This window comes from Tachysurus fulvidraco, chromosome 6 (genome assembly GCF_022655615.1).
Source record: "Tachysurus fulvidraco isolate hzauxx_2018 chromosome 6, HZAU_PFXX_2.0, whole genome shotgun sequence".
In the NCBI taxonomy this organism is placed as follows: domain Eukaryota; kingdom Metazoa; phylum Chordata; class Actinopteri; order Siluriformes; family Bagridae; genus Tachysurus; species Tachysurus fulvidraco.
Window position 1 is genome coordinate 17,469,644 of NC_062523.1, and position 13,729 is coordinate 17,483,372.

Here is a 13,729-nt window from a genome sequence, read left to right on the forward strand (position 1 = left end):
AAGGGTACTGCTGATGTTTCTCATTCAAAAAAAAAAGTTTTTTTCCCCCCTAACATCTGACATTTTCAAATTGCAGTTTATTGCTATAATTCAATATTCTTTCAGGATATTTATTCTACACTGAAAGTTAATACTTTGTGAGACGGAAGTCATATATGTAACTGACCTTACTACAGCCTGTTGGTTAGCAGTGTTAAATTTACTTTGTTTCATATGTCCTTCAAAAACAGTTTATAAACTACACTACATGGGCAATAGTATGTGCACCCCTGACCATCCCACCCATACGTGGTTGTTGCCACAGTTACCCAAATTAATTTCAGATTTTTCTGAAAACAAATATGCTTCCATTATAAAATGTGTATCTGACAACTGCATGAAAACTAATTCTGCTAATAATTAGATGAACGTGTTTACATGCGATTCAGTGTCCTGATACTTTATAGTATAGACTTCTTAATAAACCCATTAAAAAGAAGTGTGTTTTGTAAAACTGTAAAATTCCCTGCTTCTTATGTTTGTCTTGTTGGGTTTGAGGTGATTCCTGCATCAGGTGCAAGTCTACTCTTTACACTTTAAGCTGTTTATGCTCAAAACATACAAAACATGCTCACTGTTGTATCTGACGTATGATAAGTGCTTAAAACGTGGAAAACCGTATGCTGCCTCTTGTGCAAGTTCCCCGCTTGATTACAGGCCATGAAACACTGCAGTGCCTCCACTGAGGTCTTCTAGATTTAGCGTTAGTGAGTGTGTGTATACAGTGGTGCTTAAGTGAGTCACACACACACACACACACACACACACATACAGAGACGTCTTAGTGTTGTTTTGTCTGTGTAATTATGTATTGTTATGTTTAGTGTAGTCACTTCTTTTTTCTTTTTCCTTTTTTATATACCAGCACCATGTTTATAGTCACAGCAGCTTAACTTTGCCCTCTAAAGACTCGGAGGTGATTCAGCTTGACTTGTGTTTTATGTTTATTTATATATTTATTACCAGGGTTAGTGCTTAATTAACCTTGAACAAGTTTTTAATCCTAATGGCATCTGTGCACTTAGTACAGAGTAAAGCTTTTCTAATTACTTACAGCCTACAATTATACTGAGCTTATTTTCACACAAATATGGCACAAGTATTGGAACCCCCCCCCCCCCCACACACACACACACACACACACAAATTATATTTTATTGTTATAGTTTTTAACCTATATGCTAAACTTTATATGGCATGTGTTTTTGAGTTACACATTCATGCTGTTTGTGTATATTAATCCATAGTTAGTTTATCTCTCTCTCTCTCTCTCTCTCTCTCTCTCTCTCTCTCTCTCTCTCTCTCTCTCTCTCTCTCTCTCTCTCTAACAATGTACAATAAATACTTTTATTTCACTGTAGAGAATGCCTAGAAGAAGTCCTAAATATGAGAAAAGCCCTATTTAGATTGCATTTATTTATTAGACCTACATCTATAATAAATTTTTTTACAGGTCTCCTCAATGATTAAAACTTTCACAAACAACGATAAATTTAGCACAGGGGAGCGAGCTTATAACCGGTTGATTTTTCTCTGAACCTCAGACATTTGCGTCACATGGTCATGTGATCATGCTCCATTCACAGGATGGCACTCAAGCGGTCGAATAGGCACCGGAGCGTAGAAGAGATTTCAGTTTGGGGCACAGACAGCAAAAAACACAGACATTGCTGATCTGGATCAAACCATATAATAGCATTTGTAATACAGGAAATTATAATAATATAGGAAATTTATTTTTGTCTTAATCCTGTGCCAATTCAGCTAAAGAAGAATTTAGCTCAAATGTTAAAATGAATAATTTAAGGCAATATTCTGCATACATTTGTGCTGTATTACCCTATATATTTCTATATGTGGGCAAAATGGTCCTATATGCATTTCACACAAATACGTAATATATGCATTGCTGCCTCACAGCTCCAAGCTCCAAGGTCATGGTTTGATCCTGACCTTGGGTTTCTATGTGTGTGTCATTTCTCCTCCTTCTCAGAAGTTATTGGACTGGACTCTGGGTGTGTATAAGTGTGTGGTTGTGTAGTTGCATGGTGGACCAAGGGTGAACTTCTGCCCTACTCCCAGTGTTCCCAGGATAGACTCTGGATCCACTGTAACACTTCTCTGCTCATCCAGTCTTTTGCACAACATTCAGCTGAGATTTTCAAGCTGTATACCCATACCCACAACCCTCCTCTCCATGCATATACCTTTATGTTGATCTTAAGACATTCAACTCCCGCATGCTGAGGGTGCATGAGATTCTTTGTCATGTTAACCCTCAGCTCTCTCTCTGTAATGCAGCCCAGCTGTGAACAAACACCACCTGAAGTCAACTTGTTCTCCTTCCTCCCGCTTTTTTTAAAAAGCGTATTTTTCATCTTTTGCTTTTCTTCTAATTCTTCATCTTTTTCCACAATTTCCTTTTGCATCTTTGTCTTTCATTCTCACCCTGTCTCATGTTTCTGCTTGCCAGTCTATTTTCCTCTGTGCTGCTGAGGAAGTCTCAGCATGTGCCTGCTTTCTATCTTCTTTCCCTGTATTTAGCAGCCACTTTTTCATTCTGCCAAGAACAAGTCCCACACATTTGTGTGTGTGTGTGTGTGTGTGTGTGTGTGTGTGTGTGTGTGTGTGTGTGTGTGTGTGTGTGTGTGTGTGTGTGTGTGGCCTTGCACCCTGTTTAATGGGCACAATGCCCTGTTATATCTGGCACTAAAGCTGCCCCTTACTGAGTCCTGCAGCACATCACCACTAGTGGCGTATCATGTGATTATAGCAGCAGCTGCTGGTGGGCAGTGCTAGCTCTCCCATAATGCTTTAGGCTCGCTGAGGGATGTGCTTAGCTGGCAGAGGGTCTACCAAGTTTTCCTAACCCAAGCATACAGTGTACAGTTAATGTTGGTGAGCGTTCACACTTCACATTGATGCAGGTGTTTGTGTAACATAAAATTGAAGAACTGATCTGTCTGTTGAAAACTTTCAGACCATTTTCCAGTTCAGAATTCAGATGCATTTCTGGTTATAAACATTTATCTCTGGTATACAAATTATTGTATGATTTTCGTTGCTAGAGCAACAAGCCGGTCTTCATATATTCGGTTCCTAACGCATGCTCTCCTTGTGCTGGCTGACTGTTTTGAGTTGACCCACAGCTTCCACTGAGAACATTTGAGTGGGTAAATGGGAACTGCTGCACCTTCCACACAGCACATCAGAGCGACAATTCAAAAGATTGTTTAGAGACAAAGGGAAAAAGCGTGGTGGGGACTTGTGTGTGGGGAGGGGGTGGCGGGGTAAGTGGTGTCTTTATATGTACAGAAAATGTGAGCAGACACACAGGAGCACTTTGATGTAGACAGAGACATGTATAGTGATTGAAATCGATGTAATGACTGGGAGATTAAAGGCTGTCTGAGTGATAAAGCATTACTCAGCGTTATTGCCTTTCCTTTATTTGGACACCTAAGAGTCTCTTGAAATCACATGGCCACTCGCTCTTGACTCTACTGGTCAGGTTATGTAACTGCATTTTTTTTATTTTAATATAGAAGTTTTGTTTCTTTTTTTAAGCCTTTCTGTTTTGTAGTATTACTGTTTATCCGTCTCGTTACTACCTAGCATCACATTATTCTCAGACAGTAACTGAGAGCTGCAGTAATATTCAGCAGTCAGGTTTTTGTAGATGAAGCAGATGCAAGAGGAGGTTTTTATTGCATAAAGTGCAGAACCATCAACAAGAAGATACAAGCAGACTATGGACTAGATGTACACGACAGCACACAAAAGCTTGACAGCGAGACACAGGAACTACTAAGAATGGTGCTTATCAGGGTGAAAGGAGACACAGGTGCAAGTGACTGAAACCATCAGCAGTGAAGTCTACTGGAACATCCTCTGCATGTTCACCATCATTTTATCACTGATCAGTTACTTTGTCTCATGTCTGTACTACAGGCTACATCACAGTGCGTTTACTAAGATCCCTAAGAGCAGTTTTCTCATTTGTATTTGCAAGGGCATTAACTGTGGGTGTGTTGCAGGTGATCTGCAAAGATTAATGGACTGAGTGACATTGTGTGCACAGTAAGAGGTGGAAGCAATAATTAAACAAGATTTTTTTGCATGTGCTATTTGTTGTTTACGCTCAAAAAGTACACTAAACTGAAACTGAAGAATAACAGTGATTAAAGGCCTGAAACATGCCAGAAACCTGTTCCTAATACAAGCTGAATGTGGATATAAGTGTACATGATGTGATTTTGATGCGTATTTAGTCAGTAAGGCTTTTTAATGAACCTTTTATGGCTCTGTTTAAACACTCACTGAAGTATTCTGGAAGTGCAGTGAATAACTAACGTAAACCAACTTTACAGCGGCAGTAATAAGCATCATTCGAGGGAATATGTAGCATTTTCATCGTTTCGACACTAAGGTACGATTCAGATACGTTTTCTCATTATTTAGTCTCTGTGAACGGCTGAATTTTGTCTTTCACAAAATTATCTGGAGATCGCTAAAAAAATGTATATCCTGCTCTTCGGTCGTATTTATTTGACCACATAAATGCTGTTCCCGAAGTTACTTTTACTTCTGCAGATGTTCCATTAATCTTTAGGGCAAAATATAAAGCAGAGATTATATGCAATAAGATTAACAGTCCATATTCATTATAGTATACTTTGTGTGTGTGTGTGTGTGTGTGTGTGTGTGTGTGTGTGTGTGTGTGTGTGTGTGTGTGTGTGTGTGTGTGTGTGAGAGAGAGAGACAGTGTTCTTCTGACTGAAGCAGTATGGAGTCCAGGTTGCATTAGTATGGAGTGAGGCTGTTGTTCCTCAGGCTCTGGCAGTAAAGCAGCTTTGGGCCGTGTGCCATCTGTTTCCAAAGACTAAGCTAAGGGGAAACCCCGGGCCTTCTCACTCTGGAATTAGCAGGATCGTGTGATAATGAGCCCCTTTAATATGTGTCCTTCCCTGCTCCGCTCGCCAAGCGGCATCACTGTGCAGATCAGAGACGCGAGTGTTAGCATTGAGGCAGGAGGGAGTCGTGCATGTGGGAACTATAATGGAGATGTTTAGTCTTCCTGCCCCACCTACTGTTAGCCCTTTTAACACTTTCCCCTCTGCAGCTGTTAAACATAATATGGACTTAATTTTTTTTTTTTTAATACATTAAATGGTTCAGTTCACTTTAACAAAGCAGTCGACTGCCATCATGTCGATCTGCCCTTCATCAACCTTTTGGTAAACTACAAATTAATTCTTGGCTGTGATTACTGAAGAATGGAAATGACACAGCGAAGAGTCTAATGAGCTTCATCTATGCTAAATAAAAATAAAACGGTCAAAATATGCCTTGTATTTATTTTTTTATTTTGACAACGATGGTGCTGCTGTTCTAATCTAAACAAGGCCACTGCAGTAACAGTAACACTGTCAAGTCATCAGCAATAGTAAGATGGTCAGAAAGTAATGATACATTTTGTAGGTAATGAGGAAACAAAGAGAAGATACATTAAGATACAGGTCTGTCTGTTCGTCTTTCTGTCGTAACTCCTTTATTACATCAAGCTGATTAACGTTGTGTTTTGTGGTTAATAAAATAGAGCTGCACAGAAAAATAAAAATTTGCTCATGATTAGCTTCTTAAGATTGTACTACATGACCTTACACACACACACACACATATGCCTACACAGAAATTGCTTGTACATCTAAAACATCTGCTTGTAATAAGAAGGAACAAATTTGTTCTGAACCAATATTTTATATTTGGCACTACATATGAAATTATGAATTTTAAAACAAATGACTAAATTAATGAAATAAATAAGCGGGACGAGTGAGCTGTTGCTGCACATGCCATTTTTCTCTAAAGCTGCCAGTGATGCATTACTCATAAGAGAGATCATCACCAACAAGTGACTTATTAGGATGCCAAGACCACACTGCTCAATCTGTTTAATGGCAACAAATAACACCAGGGTTTTGTACTAAATAGTAGTTATTTGGCTCAGGATTACAGCTAAAGCGGTCCAAATATGTAATTCGAAATTCAGACGAGCCGTCATTCATGGACATCCAACATTACATTTTTGCTATACTCTCTTCTGCTAATGTTTAGTAAGTACCCATATTGTTCCCTACACACTGGTGCAAGAATTGATCTCATCTCAGACCCACTTTATAAAGTCTGGCTGATGCACTGAAAACATTCATGCAGGTGGATTTCAAAAGTAAATATTCAATTATCCTTGTCAGAGATACCGAGTAGTGACACAGCGAGAGAACAAACACCCACACAAGTATACACACATACACAAGCCAAGAAATCAAATCAAGCCCTTGTCAGAGTTCCCAAACATCATTGTACTTCTCCATCACCCCAAAAATAAAATCAGTTACAGGAGGAGCAGTTCATCAAGAGGAGCTGTGTAACACACATACACTCTAATTAGAGGTTTAGACTCATGAGAGGTTACAGTATTCCTCCTCCTACTGAATCTGTGCCTGCGTTCTGACTGACAGCGTGACCCAGTCAAGAGTCTGTGAAGTGTGTAGCTCTGTGTCATTGTGTTACTGCCTCACTTTTCTTCTTCCTCTCCAGCTAAATGTACACACATTCTCAATGCTAAATTTAGCAGCTTCCACTATCCGGCTCATAAATCTTTTCATGCTTAAAAACCACTTGCTTTAGCATATCCTCGAGCTGCTCTAGACTTGGGTCCACTTATTAATAGTTATATTAAAGCAGTTATTACATTGTGTGTGTGTGCAATGGATGAAAGAGATGTGTGCAGACCCACAGGCCTGGATTACACACTCACACCAACACAAAAGCAACAATTGCTCAATTATTTAGATGGCAGAGGAAGGCAGTGACACCATGTTTTGGACTTGCTCAGGTCCTTCCCGGATTTGTTTTATGAATTTCAATTACACCACTGCCTCTGTGGTAAAAGCGTGTCACTAAAGCCAGACCTCTGTAGCCGTAATCACATTCGCTGTGTTCATGCTGAGAGCGAGATCTGAAGCTGTCCACTGCATTGCTGTAAAAATGTTGAGCTGTGAAAATGTACACAATAAAAGGATGCCAGTGGTGAATCCAGCTTCTAACCTCACATGTCTGTCTGTGTCTTTCTAATCCAGGGGCCCATTTAGCGTGGTGAGGAGATGTATCAACAGAGAGACAGGCCAACAGTTTGCAGTGAAGATTGTGGACGTGGCAAAGTTCACCTCCAGCCCTGGCCTCAGTACAGAAGGTGAGAATAAAACACATACATTCACACTTTTGCTTTAAAGTGTTCCAAAATTCAGGCTCCCGAGCAGCACAACGAAGGAGCATTCACCCTATTATTAGGAAACAGCCAAGAACCAAGAAATAAAATTCGACCATACTCTCTCTCCCTGTCAATCACAGTGGCTCTAGCTAATTTGTGTGCATGTCCTCCATGTGTGTATTACGCTGGCCTGTTAACCTACACGAGCAGCACTTTGAACAGATGCTGTTTGTTGGATTCCCACATCATAGACGAAGTACATGCTGGGCTTCATCCTATCTGTTTGGCTGTTTGTATGTGATCTGGAGAGCTGACTGTAGGGTGGGATTTATCAAGACCAATTTGGGGAAAGGTTTTTTTTTTGTTTGTTTGCTTCTTTTTTTCATCTGTTTTGTTTGCTGATTCTGAGTCTTTTTGTATTTAAAACATTTTGTTAGTGTATTTGCTTAAAAAATGAAAGAATGATGCAGTTGAAAAAGTAGTGATGAAGAAAAAGGCTTTGGTGTATTGTTACGGAATAAATAAATCACATAGAACATAACCATGTCAATTCGAACTTGTTTATTACTAGTTAGCTAGTTACTTAGGTATTTTGGTCTGCCAGATGACGTGTGGGTGTGTATGCATGTCTCTGAATATGTGTATTCATATATAATTCATGCATCCTGGGATCTCTAATAAGGATACAAGTTTTATGCTCCAATTTATCAGTTTCTACTTTAATGTAATAAGGTACATTCCATCTAAATTGTGTCTTCTCAGCAGGACTTTGCGTGTGAAGAGCTGACTGAGCTACTGATCCTACACTAGAACACACACACACACACACACACACACACACACACACACACACACACACACACACACACACACACACACACACACACACGCGCGCGCACACGCGCACACACACACACACACACGCTCACTTAGTCTCCTGCCATTTCATTTCCAGGCTGCCAAAATCTACAGTTTAGTCTACTTTTTTATTTTTTTATTTTGTATTTGGAAAATGCTCTCTGATCTCACACTGCTCCTTCTGCTTCCTCTGATAAAGCAGCATTCCGCCCAAACAAAAACAATTCTTATGCAGAAAAGACGGTGTTATTAGCTGACTGTAAAAGTAGAGTAAAATATTTCTTAATTTGCATTCACACTTAATAATTGGAATCATTTTTTTAACCCTTTAACACCTTTAATATGGGCTTTAAAAAATAACCCAGGTGTAGATTTATTTAATCCAACTAGTAACATATATTTAGCTCATGATTAACTTTTACTTTAAATTAAAGGGGTGTCCGTGTGTGTGCATGCAGAGTCTGGCTCTGTGCTGTAATTACTCACAGCTCTGACCTTGGCCATCTATCTCTGCGTGTGTGTGTGTGTGTGTGTGTGTGTGTGTGTGTGTGTGTGTGTGTGTGTGTGTGTGTGTGTGTGTGTGTGTGTGTGTGTGTGTGTGTGTGTGTGTGTGTGTGTGTGTGTGTGTGTGTGTGTTTCACCTCATCACCAAGACAGCACTGTCTCCTCTAATTGTGTTTTGTGGCTCGACTGTGTCTTGTTCATTTAAGTGACTTGTTGCACTGCAGATGCCATTTCATTGTTAGTGAAGGTTAACAGTTATTATGAGGACCAGATGTGCTACGTACATGTATAATTATGTAGTGATAGAAATGAAGGAGGCTTTTGAGTATTGAGAAAGAGCTGTGTGTGAGTGAGAGAAAGAGATTGAGTGTGTGTGTGTGTGTGTGTGTGTGTGTGTGTTATCAAGGATTCTAAGAATTTCTGTAAAATACAGTTTAGTCAGGTAATGAAGAAGGTAGAATCTAATTTGTTGGTCCTCTGCAGCACTCTGTTCAAATAGTACAGCTCTGGTTAGTTAGTGATTCTCCATCCAGCCTCCAGGGGAAGGTTTCATATTAACTTCAGAGTTAAATGTTTAAAAACAAGAGTTCATACTTTAACTCATTAAACATGTTTAGACTGAAATATTGCAGTGTGATTTGTGATTAGTGATTAGGTTACTAATTTGTTGGTTGGTGCTGTATGATTATTATTCCAGTGGGAATTTAGCAAAGCTACAGTCATGTTTATTTGGGGACAAATTTCATACAGGATAACGGTCTGATTTTGCTGTTAGCTCATTAAATACAAAATGGCAAAAGACTCTTGTTCTTAGCCACTGTTTCCCGGGCATGTTCAATCTCTTATTTGTATGAAATCAAGCTTTTTGGTGACAGCAGACATTACAACCAAAGTTTCCGAATACAGTGCAGCTGTTTGTCTCTGCTGTGTCGAGTTATGGCTAAGTATAGGCTCGGCCAGTTAGAGATCTGTGAGATGATAGTTTGATAATGAATACAATCTGAAAGCTAATCACTTTTAGCACTTTTAGTACTACGATGATTTCACATGTTCCGTGTACAGATGAGGAAGGGATGGTGCTGGACGGACTGAAGGACTAAAGCACTGCCTCATTGCTATCTTTATGTTTTCAGAACGCAAGAGCTTAACATGGAAGGTATTTAAACAGCATTGTGGCTAATGTAGGAATCCGTTAGCCAAAGTGAAAGTAGTGGAACATGGTGAAATGTCAGAACAAAATAAATGGTGCACGTCACTGAAGATCATGTGTTATTTATTAAGGTTGATATTCAGGGTGAATTTTTCCTTCAAGCGCTGCAGTCGAATCAAATTCATTTTTAAATTACGTGTGAGGTCTCGCGTACTCGCTAACTGTGTGCTAGCAGTTGTTCTTGGCTGTTGTAAAGGGAATCTCTTATTGGTATGCAGCGTCAGTGTTTCAAATAGGGTCAAGGAGATAAATTTGTCAGTGTGAAGACTTGCAGAAAAATTGTTAATGGAGAGCGAAATGTGAGGAGCTCGAGTCAAGAGCTGAGCAGAAGGCACATCGAGCAGCTAATCCAGTCAGGGGCTTGTGGGAGCAGCTAATGTAAAGAAGCCAGGAAGAATGGAGGAGAGAGCAAACTGAAGCCGACAGCATAGCCATGCACAGACTGGATAAAATAACAAGCGCAACCTGGGAGGAATGTTGGAGTGCTAGATGGATGATTAGGATAGATGTTGCTTTCTGTTTTTCTAGCTATGAGAATTGCATTATATCATCCTGTAGGTTCTCTTATAAATGACTCTGTTTGGCTTTGGGGTTTTTTCCCCTCTATGGCACATTAAAACATCTCTCACATAAAGTTCTTCCAAGGAAAAAGCTGCTCAATAATCAACTCGCTTTCCAACGTTTTCAGTCGAAAACTCGGCCAGCTCTTTTTTTTTTCTGCTTCCTACGGCAAATGAGAAAATCTATTTGTCATAGCGGGGCACACTGGGTGTGTTTTCTTTTCTCTCTGCTCAGTGGCCGAAGCTCTCGGATGCTCTCATTTTCATTCTCTCCATTCTTCAGGCTTGAATAAAACACTCACGAACGGTCTGCCTCCAGCACTGGGTATATTTCATAGACCTCTCTTCTCCTCTCTGAGGCACAAAAGATAAACAGTGAAGGCTTTTACTCAGTTGACTATGTCCTTTCACTGACCCCGTCACTCTGTGCGTTCTTGTTGGTTGTGAGCCAGTGGGGAGTGAAAGCATGGAGCCCAGTAATCGAAATCTCTAACAGCGGAATTGACCTGAGAGGAATTGGCCTCGTATGGGACTAGTTTGCTGAAGCGCAGTGGGAGGGAGCGCCTGAGAGACCGGGTTCTGTGAAGCCCAAAATCCATCCCTGTTCAGCAAAACAGCCACGTATTAAAGTCCTACAAGCACCATCACTTTCACGGATACTTTGCCCTGGTTTCAGGATTCACTCCTCTATAATGCACTTTTTTTGTGACGGTGGATAGTCTATTCTCTTCCTTGTTTGTTGATAATTGTCATTAACAGAAATGAACCAGGACAGATGTTTAACTCTGCTCTTCGTAGTTGATTTGAAACTTGTTTTTAACCCTGTTTGTCACACCTCTTCTTCCTGCCTATTAGCATCGGATCATTCAGTCGATGGTAATGCATGTGCCAATATTATCATATTCATAGTGGCACATGGTTTGCACCTTTCATCTTCACGGGTGTTTCTGTGGCTTTTCATTAGCACTGTTTGAATTTTTAATGCAGTTATTAGTGCCTGCGTCTCAGGTTGTGCCAGTGAAGCAGTCTGCTCGGCTTTGCGAATGCTGTGCCTGTGAGCAGGGTCATTGGAAGGGTGACCCTGAAGAGGTGGCTTCCTTCATATGCACACTGAGACATCTCCAGGGAGTCCAACTCAAATGTACATGCTCTGAATGGATAGGTCCTGTCTCACTATTTCATTTACTTAACTCAGCCTCGCTTACAAAGCTTCACAACGATCTGCTGTAGTCAGCTTATCTAAGAGGCGGAGAAAGGAGGAAGATTTGATGATTGCTGTCTGTTTGTGCCCCATAATCAATGCTTCCGTCTTGTCACATTGAACCAGTTAGGTTTTTATAGTAGCTGAGTATGCAGGGCTTTTCAGTGTTTAAACAGACACCCTTATTGAGAAGTAAGTCCAAAATAAGTACTTACTTGGTGGCCTCCATGAATGTTAATGTCAAGGATGAAGACTGACATTATGGTAAAACTCTGGCATTGTGGCCTGTTCACATATTGTACAAATATGTACACAGATGTGGGTTCCCTCCAGATTTCTCTCAAAAACATGCCAGATGCTTGGGTGTAGATGAGTTTGTGTATGTGCGTCTGTGGTGAAACTGAGATTCATCTAATGTCTGCTCCACTTCTTATACACAGTCTTCACAGGATAGACTCTAGATTTAGTGCAGCACTGAAGCCTTTACTGATGATGGTAAAATTAATAATAATAAAAAATAAAACAAATGAATAAAACCATCGAATACTGTTTGTTTGTTTAATTCTTGAAGGTTCTATAAATTACCTGTTTTAGTGGTAAATGCTTTCCATCATCTTGCTGCCAGTCAAGAGAAGGTTCATCCAAATAAGGATGGTTCCCTTTTGAGTCTGGTTCCTCTCAAGGTTTCTTCCTCTTCCATCTAAGGGTTTTTCCTTGCCACATTCGCCTCAATCACCTCAGACTTGCTCAATTGAATTGATTCACAGATGTTTCGTCTTTGTGTCAGCTCGAGTGAACCAGTCTGCATTAAGCCACAATATCATGTACATAATGACATGAAGAAAGAAGCAGACTCCTCATCATATACATCTCTGCATGCATGATGTTCCAATTCAGGTGTAGTCCAGATATTGCAATGGCATTTTCTTGGAGTTGAACTGATACTCTGTATTCTTGGTTATGATCATGACCATCTCAGCAGAACTTGCTACAGATATTTTTAGTTGTGATGCTGATTTCAATAGAAAAGAGAAACGAGTCACGACAGTAATAGCTGGCAACAAGTTAGTTAGAACGGTTAGTTCATGCTGTTTATCGTTGTTACCAGGTCGTATTGGGTTAAAACATACAGATATCAGGTTTGAAAGACAACAGAAAACATATGGAGAAAGTAAATTTGGGCAGCTATACAAACTTCATGTCATTTAAATAGTGTGTGAACTGTGTTTAATCATTTACCTTCAAAACATGCTCGAGCACTTCATCTGGATAATCTGCTTCACACAGCTTTCACACTTTATAGATTTCTATATGTAGACATATGGTGTGTACAGTTATTGGCTCCACTATGGTTATATTTTTAAGAGCAGGCCTAAAATGGAGGCAAATGGAGCTAATTGATTGAGAACCCTTATTGTATCTTACATTGATGCTGCTTCATTTTTTTATAGCTGTTAAGTAAAATATATACAAAATGGCTTGCTCCCAAACAAAATAGCTGATGTTAACCAGCAAATTCCACTCATGTTGTCATATAAATTCAAGCCCTAGATCTTCTCCTAGCTGCGTCTCCTGTTCCTCACACCCAGCACAAGCCTTAAGGCTGACTGATCGTCACACTGCTCATAGCAATTTACCGATTTAAATATTATAATAATAAAAATTTTTTAAAAAATCTTGATGAAATGAGGGGTTTTTTTTCTTCTCATTTTGAAATTAGGATGCACACTCTTATCCTGATGGTGGGAATTTTGTCCTGGTACCTCATCAGATTGTGTACTCTGTCGTACTACACCAAATAGGTCTAAGAATACTACAACTGTAAAGCTACTCATCAATCTGACACCCTGTTCGAGGGAAATTTATACTAGGTAATGTACCATTTTATCAGTACAAGACTATTGATTCTACCACCTGGCTGCCAGCACTGAGAATAGTCCTGATGCATGTTTTCTTTGTGTCCTGATAAATGGTGAGTCAAGTCAAGCTCAAAGAGTGTGTGGTGCAGGCTGGGTTTACTAAATGTCTTTAGGATGGTGTGGACTGGTTTGTATTTGAATTTGTTAGGAAGCACCAGTGTTTGC

At 39.8% G+C, this 13,729-nt stretch overlaps 1 protein-coding gene across 6 annotated transcripts in view; it reads left to right on the plus strand.

Annotated features, from left to right (window-relative positions):
* The window catches only part of caska (calcium/calmodulin-dependent serine protein kinase a), a 123,380-nt gene that overhangs the window by 54,384 nt on the left and 55,267 nt on the right, over positions 1–13,729 (plus strand). For all 6 annotated transcript variants that reach the window (XM_047814798.1, XM_047814799.1, XM_047814796.1 and 3 more), the window contains exon 2: positions 7,182–7,294. In XM_047814798.1, coding sequence (XP_047670754.1) covers positions 7,182–7,294 — 113 coding nt within the window. The remainder of the gene's footprint in view (positions 1–7,181; positions 7,295–13,729) is intronic.